This window comes from Chlorocebus sabaeus, chromosome X, assembly GCF_047675955.1.
Source record: "Chlorocebus sabaeus isolate Y175 chromosome X, mChlSab1.0.hap1, whole genome shotgun sequence".
In the NCBI taxonomy this organism is placed as follows: Eukaryota; Metazoa; Chordata; class Mammalia; order Primates; family Cercopithecidae; genus Chlorocebus; species Chlorocebus sabaeus.
In genome coordinates this window covers 135,252,682-135,270,426 of record NC_132933.1, presented here as the reverse complement: position 1 = coordinate 135,270,426, position 17,745 = coordinate 135,252,682, and the positions used below count along the sequence as shown (strand labels likewise).

The 17,745-nt window shown below is 42.4% G+C and overlaps 1 protein-coding gene across 2 annotated transcripts in view; it reads left to right on the top strand.

Moving 5' to 3' along the window:
* Positions 1–17,745, top strand: part of NHS (NHS actin remodeling regulator) — a 370,306-nt gene that overhangs the window by 259,871 nt on the left and 92,690 nt on the right. Inside the window, exon 1 of one of the 2 annotated variants that reach the window (XM_007991161.3) lies at positions 7,641–7,741. The exons of the other annotated variant lie outside the window; for it this stretch is intronic. Within the exon in view, the coding sequence (XP_007989352.3) occupies positions 7,708–7,741 (34 nt within the window). The 5' untranslated portion in view covers positions 7,641–7,707. Of the gene's footprint in view, positions 1–7,640; positions 7,742–17,745 lie in introns of those variants that run through there. 2 annotated transcript variants of the gene reach the window in all.

Genomic DNA, 17,745 nt, shown 5'->3' with positions numbered 1-17,745 from the left:
TACCATTCCAGGTTGGTCCTCTCAGCAATAGGCTTAATTTCCATTAAAATGCAAAAAACCCTAGGACAGGCTTAAGCCACTATCAGGTGTTTTTCACTTTGTTGTGAAGGAAGGGTCAAAGTAATATGTGGTGGAATGAACATTTTATTTCTGTAAGGCCAGAGGGTTGGAGAAAGGAAGAGGAAGTGCCAGCCTGGAGGGCAAAAGGTTCTAAACTGGGAACTTGGGGGCCCACATGGCAGTTCCACAGACTCTTACTCCTTCTCCCAAAATGTCTTTATTTGTATGTATTTGTCTTTGGACTCCCTGTGGTGATCAGGTACTTGATAATTGTTCTTGCTAAAACTGGAGCTCTGCCAAGTGGAAGGTTTCAATACCAAGAGGCAGCTCAAACCCAGGATGAGGATCCCCAGCCTTGTTAGAAGGGTGTGTTAATGCTTTTTTTTTTTTATCCCAGTTTGTGGAAGCAGCAGTGGGGATCTGTGCAAAGAGGGAAGGTTAGAATGTTGTTTTCAACTTCATTTGATATAAGAACTCATTATCCAGGCTCAAGAGAGAGCATTGCATAAGGGAGTATATGTAGCCACTCATGCATGCATCTGCATGCTTACACCCATGGACTCACACTCATACACACACAACTCTGTCTACACGTGAATGTTCCTCCTGAAACTCGGCAAAGCAAGTGACAGATGTTTCTTGTGGGTAGCTGGGATTTCAATCCTGCTCTTGCTTATTGTCTGTTGTACTAGGATTGGAATGTGAGACGGTAGATTGGATGGGAGATGGTAAATCTGTGCTTTCTGAGGCAGGATAATGGGCTCCCTACCATTTATCATTGGGGTAACCCAGCATAGTGGTCAGGAGCCCAGGCTCTGCCATTTACCACTTCCAATGCCTTGGGCAAGTTGTTTAACCTCTCTACACCTCAGTTTCCTGATCTGTAAAATGGAGGTAATACTATTGTCTGCCTTGTAGAGTTGCTGTGAGAATTAACTGAAGTAGCACGTACAAAGAACTTAAAACCATGCCTGACACATAGTAGGTGTTCAATAAATATTTACTGAATGAATAAACCATTAAGTTTATCATTATTGTATTATTACCATGAAGAAACTTCCATTGCGTGTTGGCTTTAGATTTAGTGGAAACAGTGAGGAGAGAGTTAAGAATTGAGACTTCTGTTATTACAGTAGGGCCAGATTGTCCTGCAGGCTCATCTGCAGATACTTCTCAGTGTATGAAGGAAAAGGGAAAACAACAACTAAATGCCTGAAAACAAAACAAACAATGAAATCTGGGGTGAGGGGGAGAGGGAGATTGACATCTTGCAATTAAAGAACAGCTTTAATTTAAGAGACAGTTGAGTCAGGCCTGGATATTTCCTGTTTCTAGCTCCAGACTTTGGTTGGAAGTGTTGTGTTTCCTCCCGAGTTAAAATGAATCACAAAAGCAAAGCATACTGTTCTCTTTTTTGCAGCACTCCTCACTTCTTGCTTCCTTCTCTGCTTCTTGTCTTAGGTCTCTGCCCTGATATAGAAACCAAAATGGCAACACTTCCTTGATAAGAGCAGAGACTGAGTAGCGTGGGTCTCTACGGTGGCATGGAGTACTATGTAAACTCTTCTTGGTTGGTCTCCTGATGAAAAGCAACTGATGGACTCAGGAACTGGGTCCTGAGTGCTTTATCATTGAGGTTCCCCATTTCTTGACCATGTGGTGAGGATGGCTGCAACAGACACTGGCATCAGGCCTGGTGGATGGAGGCTGGAGCAGCTGAGGGGCAAGGCAGCTCCAGGCCACAGCCAGGCCTTTAATTTTCCACACATGTTCACATATGTACAGGAATCCAGCAGATGGGCTGCAAGCAAGTTTGGGCAGCAATCCACTGACAAGTAGCAGTAGCTCTGAATAAATCACATTGGCCTGGGCTACAAATTTAGCTCCAGGGAGTGGGGACTCAGGCAAACAAGAAGAAAAGGCATTCACCCAACTTTTTCCTGAAATGCCAGAGGAACAAAACAGGTCAGTGGCGAATACAAAATTAGCTTCTGGCCACCCTCCAAAGTGATCTGACCTATTTGGGACTCATCAAGAATAAGGCAAAGGAAGTTCAGTTGCCTGCATCTTGATTTGTCAAGGGAGAAGAGAGGGTAAAAATCGCCAGGTGGCCAGATTCCCTGAGTCACTGGTTATGGAGCATATGAGTGGATATGGCTGGAACTCATGAGAAGGGCTCTGGGAAATTGACTTTGGGCCAACTCCTAGCACAACTTAGCATGCAAATGATAACCCCGGTGGATGCATTGGTAATCTAGTGTGCCGGCTTGGTGGCCCTGGCCACTGAAAGGATTGTATTGAATTCTGAAACCCTTCCTGCAGTCTAAGGCCATACCACCCTGAATGCACCCAATCTCATCTGAAACATTTCCTGCAAGTTAAACTCATATCCAAGACTCTTCTGTAAAAGGGGACCTTGGGTCAAGCCAGCAAAGGGACATTAGAGCCCTAGCGGAGTGCAAAACTGACCACAACTCCTAGCGGGTCAGAGCTGGTAGTGGATGCTGTTAATGCCCTGCCTATATCTCCTTTACAAGCTAGTGCATCGGTCCTCCAGCTGCTGTGAGTGTTGGCTGCTAAATGCTATAGCTGCCCTCTTCCCCAGAGACCTCCAGGTGAGACCAGCTCTGTGGTGCATTTTGTGCCCCAGAGATCTCCTTGGGATCAGGCTGGAGCAAATATTCAGCTGAGACTATACTCCTGCTCAGTCCCTTCCCTTACCATATCCAGCTTCCTTCATGCCCCTTCTACTAAGAGCACTCCATATATTACTTGAACAATAGTGTCAGTCTTAACTTAGACTTTACTTCTAGATAACCCAGTCTTAGGCAGAGTTGGGAGGAGGGGCACTTATGAATAGTCTCAAACCTGACTGTACCTCAGAATCACCTGGGCAGCTTTAAAAATACAGATTCCCAGGCCCCACCACCAGCAATTCTGATTCAGTGGGTCTGGAGTGAGGCCCGAGATTCTATAGTTTTCCTAAGTTCAGTGTTCGGTAATTTTAATGCAGCTAGTCCTTTGACCAATGAGAACCACTCATTCTAGCCCATTGTCTTTATTTCTTTTCTTAGATCTTCTAAGAAGCATTCATTGATCAAGTTCAGGAACAAATCACACAATCTGTCAATGACACTAAGAAGCAGAGATGTAAGTCAAAAGATCCACAGTCCTTGGCAAATCTCTTGGAGTCCAGCATATAATGTTGACTCTCAGAAATTTCTCAACAAATTGCACCTTTAAATTTTTTTCATATGTGTCCTGAAATGTAAAGGTTTATTTGGTTGGGAAAAGGGAGAGACTTTTGAGACATCAGGTTACCATGGAGTTTTCCAAAAAGGGATATTTGACCAAGTTTAAAATATAATTAATGCTTTCCATCCTCCATGCTCAGAGATGTTAACCTATTAATCCTCCTTTCACTAACAGACCTAAATCTTCATTATTGTTGGTTGTGTGGATGATTTAGTGATGAAATTCAAAGAGAAACATTTTGTTTTGTTATCAGAGACTCTATATTAGGAAGATTTATGAATAGGTTCTCATGAAAGACACAGTTCTAGGGATTTTTAAGCAAATGGACAATTAAATAACTGAATGAAGGTGGCTCAGACTAATGCAGAATAGGGGACTATTCTAGATTTTGTAATGATATTGATGATAATAGTGATAAGAACAGCAACAAAACATGATTGCTAAGATTCGTTTCAGTGCGTTGTATGTATAAGACCAAGCACTAATTACTTGATCTGTAATATCTTATTTAATTCCCCCAGCAACTCCTTGAGGTAAATGTATCTATTGGGGATCAACAAAGGCTTTAAAAAGATGAAACTTTATTTCTCTCTTGTGTAAAAGAAGTTAAGGGCTTGTATGCAGACTCAGCAATAATGAGGTACCGAGGCTTCATCCGGCTCCTAGTTCCACTATCCCTAGATTGTGGCCCTCATCTTCACAGTCTAAGATAGCTGCTGGAGTGCCAGTTATCACATCATTGGCCTAAGCATCAGGATGAAAGAAGGAACATGTCCCTTGTCTTCTGGGGAGTCTTTCTAGAAATCCCGTACCACAGTTGCTTTGACCACATTGACCAGGTAGCAATCCCTAACTAAAAGGGAGAACTGGATATGTAGAATTTTGGTTGTGTGGCAATGGGTGCAGTTTTTTAAATGAGATTTTATAAATTTGAAAGAGAAGGAGAACGTGGAAGGTTTACTAAGAAATTGGCAACTTATGCCACAGTAGGTAATATTCTTATCCCCATTTTGCAGATAAAGAAAATAAGGCACCAAGAGACTAAATGAGTTGGTGAAGTTCACACACTTTATAGGTGGCAGTCACAGTAGGACCCAAGTCTCTATGATCATCCCTCTCCTGACTGCTCTTTTATCCTGTCCATCTTTTTTTCCTATTTTGTAAAACAGTTTTTTTTTTTTTAGAGAAACATTTGTTCATTTCCTACTTTCTTGGTGTGCCTTTTACCACCTTTGCATAGGTCCTAGCCATTCTTCAAAGTTCAGCTCCAACGCCCCAGAAAGCCCTCCCCTGAACCCACAACTGCTTTCTAGTAAATATTTATTGAGTACCTATTATGTGCCAGGTACTGTTCTAGGCACTTGGGCTTCATCAGTGATAAACAAACAAACAAACAAACCAACAAACAAACCCCGGCTAGCTTAATAGTTGTGTGACCTTAGTCAAGTTCTCTGAGCCTCAGTTCTATATCTATAAAATGGAAATAATAAAAATTACTGTGCAGGGTTATTGTAAAGATTAAAGATGTTACTGTATATAAAGTGCAATTACTGGCATATCATTAGATTTTGAAAAATGATGCCTTTTACTATTATTGTTGCTATTATTGTTGTACTATTGTACTGTATGATTATATTCCCCTAATGAGAAATGCTATTCCTTATTAGGCTGTAAACTCCTGGGCAGGAATAGTATCCAAAGCATTCTGGTATCACTGAAATACTTGATCAAAGTCAGAGCTTATTAAATGTTTGCTGAGTAGATAAAAAGAGTTTTGATGTAGAGAGAACTTCCTGTTTACTTATGCTGTAGATTTAGGAAACGGGGATAAACAGCCTGAGACCCATAGGAAGGGTTTTTTTTGTTGTTGTTGTTGTTTGGCGGGGGTGGTGGCGGGGGGAGGGGTTGCCCAATTTAAACTGTGAGTGTTGGTGGGTGGTGTCCTAAAGAAAAACAAGAATGAGTAATTATCTACTCCTCATCCTCTTCCGGAAGGCCTCAGAAAGAAAATATATCCTTTTCCTTTCAGTTTCTTTTTTTCACCTTCACTGATAAATTTCATGTTCCAGCAAGTCCTGCTGATCTCTTTTTGTGTTTTATTTCTGTCTCCTAATTCTCTTCTCCATCTCTGATGTTTGCTACCTATGGGAATAGGGCTGCTGGCCTAGTGTTCACAGAAGAAAACTTCTGGAAATCAGGAGACGTTGTGCATCCAGGGTCCTAGACCTGTTACATTCTAGTCCTGCAGACAGCACCCCAGCAAGAGCTACCCAGTGCTTGCATCAAAAGTGCACATCAGGTTTGTTGAGCACCAAACTCCCTTTATTTTGCCATCTCAGCCCAGCTTTCCCCTCAGCCCTTCTGCAAAGGTGAAAGGCAAGTTCACAGGATGCAGGGCCTTCTTTCTTCCCTGACATCTGGTTTGATTCTGGGCAGCTAAATAGTGGCTTTGCCATGAACAACAAAAGCTAATTCACTGTGGTGGTTTTTAAACACCAAGTGCAAATATTTTTCCTTTTCAGCTTGGGGTCACTGGAAGGGAAAAAACAGGGCTGAGAGGGAGATTAACCTTTTAAAACCTATTATGACTTCCCAGAAAAAATAAAACAATGGCAGCATTTCCTTTCATTCGTGAGAGTCTTTTCATGAGTGATTGTTGTTTGAGGCAAGATTGGGGCCCTGAAGAAGATTTTTAAATACTAGCTTAGCTTGGTTTTCTACTCAAAAGGCCACCATGATTGCTTTTAAGAACCCACACAAATCCCTGTAAAGCCCAGGGCCACCCTCTTTGCTTTCTCTCTCTTCTGTCTTCATCTCTGGCTGACCTTCCCTCCTTCTCTCCAGCCCTTTGCTTTCTTCCCTCAATCAGGGGCCTGACTCTCTGCTAAAGGGAGGGGATCAGCGCAATTAGCAGGATTTTAGGCAATGGCCATGCCAGCCACTGATGCCACTGACAGATGCTTGGGAGGCTGAAGATTCTGTCTGGGTCATTTCTGTGAGGTTCCAGCCAGACTTTCTGTTGATTTGGGCTGTCTTAATGCATCCCAGAGCCTCAGCGCCATTCAGTTCCTCTTCGGAAATGAAGTCACCCGTTCTGGTTCTTACTGCACATGATTAAGGATCAGAAGTATCCAATACAGGGAGTCACAGCCATCAGCAGAAATCTGGCAAATGAGAAAAAAGCAAGTCCATCTGCCTCACTAGTAGTTCTTTTATTGTTCTCTCTGGACTGCAAAACAAAAGCTCGTCTCCTACTCTTCATTAGTTTATCTTCTTTCCTTCTCTCTTCCCTTTCAGCTTCTGCACACAGATTCACTTGCTGGGCTCAGGTGGGAGGCAAATAATGTGCCATGAAAACATAAGGCTATTAGGGCAAAGACGTGGAAGTCCCTAAACTCTCCCTTTCTTGCCAAGAGGAAGATCTGAACAGGGTCCAGGATGGTTGCTGTTTACGAAGTGGTTTGAGTATTCTTGCTATGCGCTATTACTGCTGTTATCAGCATCACGAGAGTCTAACATGTTGATACAGGTGGTGTTGTTGGTAGGGGGTGGGTGGGAAGGGATCAGAAATTGATTCGTAACCTGCAAAGAGCAAACTCCAGTTGTATTGCCTCCACCCCCACCATTCTTGTCCTTTCGGTATGTGTGCAAATATTTGTAGACCTGTTGAATAGCGCGCCCTCATACCAACCTAAAATTTCACAGCCAAGTAAGCCAGCCCCAACCTGGTGAGAAGAATGGGTGGCAACCTGGGGCAGCGATGGAGTGATGGGATGGAATATATTCCTTCTCCTGATCAGGCAGTTGGTGTAGGGGCTGGGCTGCTGTGGCTCCCTGGGTTTGGGTATTTGTCCAGCTTCCTATCTCTGGCAGTGTGCTAATGGTTTCCATAGCCACATGGCACTTGGCAGAGCTTCTTAAACTGGTGTGGCCCGAGACTCTGCATTCTAACAAGCTCCCATGTTGATGCCTATGCTCCTAACCCCCTGGCCAACTGCACTTGGAGTAGCAAGGCTGTAAAGAAGTCCCACTGGGACCTAAACTGCTCCAGGGATGAAAAAGGAAAGTGCTAAGCCCCTCCTCTGGAGACAGGGTGTGTCCAGGCTGCCCTGGAGTCCTGATTTGCCATTCAAGTGAACCCTGGAGGGATTAGCAGCCAGCCTAGCACTTGGGTGAGACCATCTCCCCCTCCAGGGGGGAGCCCTAGAGGCAGCACAGAGGTTCTGTGAAAATCTGCCATCCTCCTTGCAGAAGGTTGCCCTCTCTCGCCCTCCATCCCCCCCTGCCCTGCTTGCTGACTTAAGCAGATCAGCTTTCAGCTCTCTGGCATTCAGAGACATCTTTGCATAAAAGAAAAGGCCCTTCCTTAAGGAGCAGAGCGGGAATCCAAGCATGGCTCTGGCCTGCTGCATGCCCAAGAATGCAGGTATTTGGGGTTTGCAGCATTTCCTGGCAAGACAAAGGGGAGGGGGAGGCTAGGTCTAACGAAGAGGGGCTTGTGCTGTAGCCACCCCCTATTCTAGGGGAGAGGAGAAGTATGCTTCCCAGTGAAATTGAGCCCTTTCACAGGAACAGCTGTGAGGAGGGGAATCTGCACTTGACCCTCACTCAAGGCTGACTTTGACATTTAGGGTCAGTGGCTCCTAAGCTTTGAGGACCTTGCATTGCTCATACTGGCTCACCAACGTTTTCACCTTTGCTCTCCTTTTGAGGCATCAAACTACCCAAGACAGAGAGGACAACCCTTTCTTCCTTCTCCTCTTCTGCTCTGATATTTGAACATCTTAAAGAAGGGCCAGAGGGTAGCTCAAGTGGAGATTCCAGGGCAGGATTCCAGGGCTCTAGCTCAGGACTGCTGGGAAGGGGCCCCATCCTGCATGGGCTCGCACCAGGCCCTATGCTGCTTTCTTCTCTTCCAGCACTGCCCCCTCCAGTCTTCTTGGAATTCCTCAGTATCTTACCCTCATCCTGAGATTACAGAGAAAGATTTATTTATCTCTCAGTGTCCCCAAAACAGCCCTGAACTGAGAGTCCCCAGACCAAATCCCCCAACCTCTAGTTTCTGTTACATCTTCAATGGCCTTACACAAATCTGTTAAACCACTGTGGGGCCTGTCTTGATTTCTTTAGTCCTCTAAGCCCTCCTTCACTATACTTCTTTATCATATAAGGTTGGCCATGCAACTGAACCCTATTTGAAAAGCATTGAACTTTTTACAGTATTCCTCCAGCACTGGGGTTATTAGTCCTTCAGTTGTAACTCAGGCTCCTTAATGTCAAGGACAGTGCCTTACTTTCATTTCTTGCTATGTGCTCTTAGGTTGTTCTGCAGGAGGTGGCTAGTGTGACAGTTGATGCTGGCCACTGTCCTTGCCTCAGCTAAACCCCTTCACTGCACATTTGCCTCCACTGCCTCTGCAGAGGCTGACACAGGGCCAAGCTTTAAGGGTCTCCTATTAGCCCAACTGCTACCAACACCGTGTACACAGCCTTTCTTAATGAAGGGTTTATTCTACCTGCTGTCTGAGAACACTCTCTCTGAGCTGCCTTTCCAGGCCATGATGATGGGGAGGCACTATTGTGTGCAAGTTTGTTACTTAAGATCCCTCAGGAGAAGAAGGAAGCACACCTGTGAACCAGGCAGCTTCCAATGGGTGTCATGGAGCCTCTATCAGTTTGTTCAGGACATTGTGGTTTCTGAATTTTGTGGCAGAGAAGTTGTTCAAATACAAGTCCTTAATATCATATATATTTATGATAAATAACCATTATTTGAGAGGCAGGCCAATTATAACAATTAAACACCCCAGACCAATTAAATCAGAATATCTGGGAGTGGGTCCAGATAACAGTGCATGTTTTTAAAGCTCCCCAGGTGGATTCCAATGTGCAGCCAGGGTTGAGAATCACTGATTTAGGTAAGAAGTAAGAACTGCACTCCCACTCAAACCCCCAATTCCCCTCAGGGAACCAAGGAAGACAATTAAGGGCCTAAGTTCATACATTTTCATACAGATCAGTGGATTCAGGAGAGAACGTCCAACAGCCAGATAGTCTTTATTTATTAGGCCTGAAGAACTAAGTAATGGGAGAGAGTACCAAAGAAATAAGGCCCTGCCAGAAGTTTCAGTTTAGGCTCAATACAAAAGATGAGAAGGCCTTTAGAATAGCTTGACCCAGTTTTCCCTCAAGAGTTGAAGATCCAAGGCCTATGCGTGGCTGACAGACCAGGAAGGGACTGGGTGGGGCTGGTGGTGGTGACAGGGCTACTTGGCGGAGAGCTCAACTTTTTTGAAGCTGCTGGTGTGTCATGAGTTTGGCTATCTTTGGGCATTAGTCTCAGCAAGGTCATGGTACTCCTGCCAACTCTGGATGGCTCACAAGTGGGAAGACTAGGCCCTTAATCAAAGATGCCTTCAAGTAGGACTTGGCAGATATTGCATTCAGCACAATAAAAGCTGAGGGGAAAATGACTGCTTTTACCTTAACACAAATTTTATTACCACCAGGTTTCATTATAAAAATATTAGAGGTTTGGGTGTGTGTTTATTACATAAACAATGGAGTTACTCTGATCTTCACCAGCTTTCAAACTGGAATCTCAAAGGGAGTTCTATTTACTAGATTTAAAGCTGTGAAACAATTGTTTCTCATGACTGCCTTGTAAGCATAGGAATAATGCAGGGAAAAACAAACTCTCTGGTTTCTTTCCTTCTCAACCCTTGCCAAATTTCCCCAGTCGGGAGGAAGGCACAGCCATGTGCTGGATGTTGTAGCTGATAGACTATATTTGGGCTGGGCTTACCAGGGATAGGATGGTCTTCAGGAAAAGTGGGCATGTGACTCAAATTTCAGGCTCCTGTTGCATCTAGCTTAGAAGGGTGTCCTGGAGGCTTGGGCAGGTGTGAGAATCACTTAAGCTGATCAGGCAAACTCTCAGAGACACAGACCCTTATGCCAACCCATAGTCAGTGGTCAGAGAGTACAACAGCTATTGTCATTATGTGTTCCCAGATCTCTGGGCATTTGTCTTTCCCAGAAGCAAAGCTTTCATGTCAGTATCAATGTCATCTTAGGTCCCTTAGTTCATTCCTGGGAACCTTGCATTCAGAGGGAGCAAGGCATAGGCTGCCGCTGTCTCATGGCAAAGATCATTTTGTCAATTTTACTGATGTTCTGTATTTTAAAATTAATGTATCTGATTTTATGCTCTTTACTTGAGATTTTTAATTATTAAAAATATTTCTTAAATTGAATGTTTCATTAAAAAATGTGGGAATTGAAAACTATAAATTTACCTCACAGTATAGCTTTGGTAATTTCCGTTGGTTTTTCTATGTGGGCTTATTGTTGTTGGTTTCATCCTCTGAATAGTTAGTTTTGGGCAAGACAGCATGGTTTGAGAAAAATGGGTTTTGGTGTCTGCCAGATCTGGATGTGAATCTTTACTCTGCCCTTTATCAGTTGTGTGACTAAGTTATAGGATCACAACTTCCTTATTTCTAAAATGGAGATAATAATATCTGCCTGTTGTATTATTTAAATAATGATGAAATGAAAGAATTCAGGCAAAGGACTTAGCATGGTGCACTTAGTAGATGCTCAATCCATGGTTGCTATGGATAATAATAGCAAAAGTAATACATCACTGGCACAGGCAAAAGCTTTGTGGCTGGGAAGTGCTCTCCATTTGCATGTCTTGGGCAGAGGGCCAGGACAGTGGGTATCCTTTCTGGATCAAACTGCTTATCCTAATGTCCTCCAGAGACACTGGCAGATGGGACATGAAATACCAACAGTGTGCCTAGGGGAGGGCATGCAGCCAAATGTTACACTGAATTGAGCACGCCAAGGCAATCCAGGAAAAAACTCAGCACAAAAACTCACCATTCAGAAATTCCCCTGAACTGTCTTGATCTCATTTTCTCTTGTGGGATGTTCCTCAATGAACTATTTGAGCTTCTTTACCCCAGATCTGGCTTCTTTCCTGGCTACCCAGCTGAGTTGCTTTCCCCTCTGTAGGATTTTGACTGCACGTTATAGCCAGAGCCTTGAGGGAAGTGAGCATTTGGGGAGCAAAACTTTATGGAGCAGCATTTCTGTGTTGGGCATTAGGCTTGGCTCTGAGTATCAAACATGACTAAGTCACAGTTCTGTTCTTGAGGACTTCCAAGTCAGGTACCTTAGTCCATTTTCTGTTGCTATAACAGAATACCACAGACTGGGTAATTTACAAAGAAAAGAAATGTATTACAGTTCTAGAGGCTGAGAAGTCCAAGATCAAGTGGTTGCATCTGGTTGGCTTCTGGTGAGGGCTTCATGCTGTGTCATAACATTGTGGAAGGCATCGCAGGGTAATAGGGGGGTTGCATTGAGAGCCAAGCTGGCTTTTATAACATATCTACTCTTGTGATAACTAACCCAATCATGTGATAACCCATTTAATCCATTAACCCATTAATCCATTAATCCATTTAATCCACTAACCCATTAATCTGTTAATCCATTAATCTATTTATCCGTTGGGTTATGGAAAGAGCTGTCATAACCCAATCACTTCTTAAAGACCCCACCTCTTAATACTGTTAAATTGCAGATTATGTTTCAACATGAGTTTCTGAGGGGACAAACATTCAAACCATAGCATCAGGAGAATACTGACCCATGAACACCAGAAAGGTTAAACACAGTGCCTTGAGGCCCATTCACAGGAAGGAGGAACCAACTCTTTCTTGTGGGGTGGCATGGGAAGCCAAGTGAAGCTGATGGAGGAGAGGACTTTTGAACTGACTTTGTCAGGATAAGTAGGTTAAGACGTATCAAGTTTTCGGTGAGTTTTAAAAAATGCCTATTTGCCTTTGGTTGATTCTTGCCTTCTCTGAGTCTGCAGGGCATAGGAGGTAATGGAGGAGATAGTAAGATTTAGGAAGGGATAAGGCTGCAGGAAGCTATAAGCAACTGTAATCTGCTATCCACACTCTCTCCATCCTGCAGAACTCCACTGTATATAGAGGTAGACTGAAGTGGAAGTTACTTATCTGTGTTCAAAGCAGAATCTTCTAATTTTCTCTGAAGCCCACCTTGTACTTCTGAATACTTTGTTGGGTAGCATGGCTCTCTCTCTCCTACTCCTTTTGGCTCAGCAAGAATAATGGAAACTCCACTCTCCTGAAGGATATTACTTTTCATGGCCTTGTATATGGCTATAACTCATTGATCTTGAATGTAGCTGCACCCCCTGGCTCCTGAAATGGCAGAAAGGACATACAGAAGGAAATTAATCTCAGCCATATCCATTCACAACTGAAACACAGAACTGGTTCTTCAGCATCCAGAGGTCAAATGTCAAGCTCCAAAAAGAGGAAAGATGCAAATGCTTCCTCAGCTTCAAGGAACTGAGACCTCCCAGGAATGTTGTCTTTGCTCCCTTCTTGATCCCACCTTTGCAATTAAGTGAGGAGGAAGTTTTCATTTGTTCTTCAAGATAGAGTACATCACTCTTCTCTCACCACCTTGTCTTTGTGTTATGCTTGCCATGGATGACATTTGGCCATTAACAACTAAGCTCCCTTTTCCATCTAAGTTTTTATCCCTGGAAACATTCACAGGCAAGTAAGAGCTGCATGATTAATTTTTGAATAAGGATGTGTTTGAGAACAGGCCAGGGGCACACATCAACAGCCACATAGCCCTAGGCTTAAACGGATGACAAATTCTGCATCCCAACTAATACAGGCCTATAGTTCCTGCTTTGAAAACCAGGGGTGATGACAGGGGCCATGCGTTTCTAGTGCTTTCCACACCTGTCTCAGAAAGCAAGCAAAATAACCACTTGGGAGAATTAAGATAATTGTGTGTTGAGTGTTTTTCCGTAAAAAAGAGTTGATTTGTTGCTTCTCTTGATTATTTTTGCCCTTCTACTTCTCTTCACTGAGTTTTTAGTTGCTTTTTTATTTATTTATTTACTTTTACACAAAGGAAATCATGGGTAAGAAGAGGAGATTTTATTTTGAAGAACAATGACCACATTAACAAGGTGACAACAGATAAGCTAAAAGTCACTCCATTTTCTGCCGGGGAAAAATGTCCTTTGCTGCCAAATCACATTCTGCTTCTCTTTGTCTACTCTTCTTTTATAGGAGGGTGGCAGGCCCAGCCACTGATGGACTCAGAAGAAATGTCTGGGAGATAAGATACACCTTTGATTCGTATGAGAAAAGAAGCTTTTGAGTTCAATGATAAAAAATGACTTCCTTTCCTGTTCCACAACATTCTTGTGGCTGGAGCCCTCTGTAGGACAACAACATTTCTCTGCCCTTGGTCCAACATATCAAGCTGAAAATAACTATGAATTCTGAAACTTGGTAAAGGGCAAAAATCCAATTTATTGCAATTTAATAGATATATAGGCTTAGATCAGATTTTGTAGGTATAGAATCTGCCCTACATCCTGCTCTATATTTGGGGCAAAGCTGAGAACCTATCTTTAAAGTGTCACAGCTACATTTAGAGACCCAACCCATTCAGCATTCTGTGAAAGAACAGTAGAACCAAATATCCATGTGTGATTATATTCCCAAGTATGTCTATTTAAAAAGAAAAGACAAAAACAAACTTCAAAATGATTGGAGAAAGAAAAACTGGATGTGGGATGGAGGAGGTGACAAGGGAAAAGGAAGGAAGCTTCTAAGGAAGTGAGATTTGAGCTAGGCTTTGATGAATTGGTAGAAATGTGTTAGCCAGAGAAACATTTTAGGGTATTTCTTTCTTTCTTTCTTTCTTTTTCTTTTTTGTTGTTGTTGTTGTTGTTGTTGTTGTTGTTGTTGTTGTTGTTGTTGTTGGAGTCTCACTGTGTCGCCCAGGCTGGAGTGCAATGGTGCAATCTCAGCTCACTGCAACCTCTGCTTCCTGGGTTCAAGCGATTCTCCTGCCTCAGCTTCCCTAGTAGCTAGGATTACAGGCGAGGGCCACCAGGCCTGGCTAGTTTTTTTGTATTTTTGGTAGAGACGGAGTTTCACCATGTTAGCCAGGATGGTCTCAATCTCCTGACCTCATGATCCGCCCGCCTCGGCCTCCCAAAGTGCTGGGATTACAGGCATGAGCCACCGTGCACGACCTAGGGTATATCTTTCTAAGCTTTGGTTTCTTCTACAAAATCTCATAGACTTGTTGTGAAGATTTAATGGTATAATTAAAATAGTGCACATGGCACACTGCTTGGGACATAAGGACTGAATAAATGGTTGTAGTTGTTGTCATTGCTACTATTATCATTGCAATTAGGAGGTGGTATTGGAAGTATGTTACCACAAGTAATTAAAGCCCTTTTTCCTGACCCCTTTTTCTCTGATCTTATCCCATTCTTTCTGAGACTGTCATCTTTTATATTTTGGTATACTTTGGTTAATATTAGTTCGCCTCTGGCAAGATGAAAGCAGACCCAACCAAGTATCAAAAGATTTTTTTTAACCCCACTCCATTTCCCAATATAACATCTTATACACTGATTTACAATTTTGGTAGTGGGTGGATATTTAAGTGAAGATGTAAATATAAAACTAATAGCTTATGCTATAATGTCTCCAGGGGTCTTTGTTTTTAGCAACTTATTTTAGCAATTTCAAAAACTATTCATTCCAGTTATTTTGATTTTCTTCTAATCTGTTTATCTTCCAGTGATTGCATCCAAGTCAGAAAGGAAAGGTATTTCTGGAAATAAGCAATGAAACATTTCTTTTTTAAGTTTAGCAGTTAAGATGGCAGTCTAAGTATTTTTGCCTCATAAGTGATGGATATAATGTGTTTGAGAGGGGCTTGTCCATTGATGTTAGGGATTGAGGAGATTGTCACATGCAGTGGCTGGGGGAAACCAGGATGTTAATGTTAAAAGTAATTTAATGACTTACGTGCTTAGGAGATTTATGCTAATTGCTTGGTCATAGCTTATCCTCATCACAACCCTCTGATGTAGGTACAATTATTCTTCTGATTCCATAGATGAAGAAAATGAGGCTTAGAATATTTACATAACAACTTGCCCAAGATTACAGCTTAGTTGTTACAGAGCCAGAATTTAGACTCAGTTCTTTCTGGTTCCAAAACCTATGTTTTTGTTGTTGTTGTTATTGTTTGTTTGTTTTGTTTTGTTGTTTACCAGTAGATTATACTGTCTGCAGGGGTTTGAAAATAATGATCCCAAACTAAACATGGAAGTGATGTTTTTAGGTTATCATACAGTGCCTTGGGGAAGGTGGGAGCTCTCAATGAGGTTAAGGGTTAAAAGATGTGCCATGGCCTGTGCTACAATCTCTGTTTAGTTCATCCAAAGTAGAAGGAATTTAGTTCTGATTCGAAGGTGCAAAAACTGATCAGAAGAAATAGCCTCAACCAAAATGCAAGACTGTGAACTGAGAAGTGGTGTCACTTGGACAAGGGACAGAGCCAATAGTGTCCTGTGTCTTGAAAAAAGAGAGAGGAATGGTAGGTAAAGTCTGTTACTTTCACTTTTGGTTTCTTTAATGACACTAGAACTTTTTGCTAATTAACTTGATTGTCTGCAACTGATATATTTATTGCTAAGCATTGTTTATCAATGACGTATTGTTCAAATGTTTGTTTCCCAGGAGAAGGTTGTAAATGTCCTCTGGTATCATACAAGGTGATAGATTAACAAGTGCTGGTAGTTGTGATAGGTCAAGAAGTTACAATGCAGAATTTCCAACACTGTTGTTTGGATATGTTGGCAGGTCAGCATGAAGAGATGGTGTTTTTCCATGATGAGAAAGATGATAGTTTGTCCTCTAATTTCTTAACTTTAACATCTGGTGAAGTTGCTTGCAGGGACCATATTTTATCTCATTCAAAGTCTCTGAATGAAGTAACAAGTAGCAAATATGATTACAACTCTTTCTGTAGTTATAAAAACCTATTTTTAAATGTCTCCCATCTACAATTGGCTATCTTCATACCACCATCTGCTTTCTCAAATTTCCCAAGGCCACTTGCTCTGGATAACCACAAAGGTGCCCTGGGCCAACAATGCCGCCTGTTGACTGGAACAGAGAACTCTTGGATTCAACATCTTTTTTCCCCTCCACTTCCCTTCTTGCACCTTGGAATGATAATGCATGTGTCTCTGAAGTTCCCCACACCAGCCAGATGTTCCAGTCATACAAAATTGCTTGCAGTTTCTCATCACATCATGCTGTCTCATACGCCTACAGGTCTGTGTACACTAAAACCTCCAAATGCTTTTATGACCTATTTTGCCCGGCTATTTCTTCAGTTTAGAAGCCTTGGCTTAAGCATCACTTTTCTGGGGGAAGCCTTCCCTGAAATTGCCCAGGGTGATTTAGATATCTCCCTTTCCATAGCCCATATGTAAAGAAAAGATAGTTGTGCCTGTCTTTTAGTGGATGGTGGTGCTTCCAAGGGAAGAGGGTGAACCAGTACCCCTATGAGGACCTGAGCCAGTGGTGGAGATAGGGAGATATAAAGTCAGGCATGGCCCCAAACAGTCTTTTATATGATCATCTGAATTTTTTTTGTAATTGCATGCCTCATCCTAAGCATTCTTATAAAATTAGCAGTATTATCTATGTTATGTAATGTAAAATAATCTCTCCTCAAACAATCATTGAGTAAAACTAGTGGTCCAGGAACATCCTTCTATATTTATCGTGTGGCTTCCTGAAATGCCAGGAGTATGCATAAGTCCCCCTGAAAACCAGGTATAAAAAAGTGTCTCTCAAGGCAGCCATTCAATGGTCTCCTTCAGAGTAGGCACTAGGTCTTTCATCTCTACTATAGTATTGTCTAGTGGATTTTAGATACTCAAGAAATATTATTTTTTGGAATGAGTTAATCTTTCAAGCGATATCAGACATAATAGAGAATCAGTGTCATTAATCTTCAAAAAGACAGATATTTCATTTGTAGACCCCAAAGTCTTCATCAGCCTACTACTCTTTCTTTAATTATTCTTGCATTTCATCAGGCACTGGCATTTAAAATTAATTTTTAAAACTATCTTCTTGAGTTATAGTAATATTGTTTACTCACTACCATGATACCAGTATTATTTTCCACTCTTCATTGCAAATACATGTTTTCCAGGAATATTATGGGGGAAATAAGCCTTGATGGAAAAACCTGGAACTCTAAACACCGTCTGTAGTTTCTTTTCCATGGGAAAATATGTCCTGAATTAAAAGGGAAAACTGACTTAGAAATGAGCTTCAGAACACTTCGAGGCTGAAGACTGCATTTAAGCATCAGACCCCTACATCCTATGGCTCCAATTTATACAGCTTACTGCCCGAAGCCTGGGGGCCTAAGGGAGGGAGCCTAAATCCAGAGACACAAAGTGACATCCTAGAACTGCTGAAGTGGGCAGGGAGGACCTCAGTGTGGTCCCCTGCTGGGCTCTTT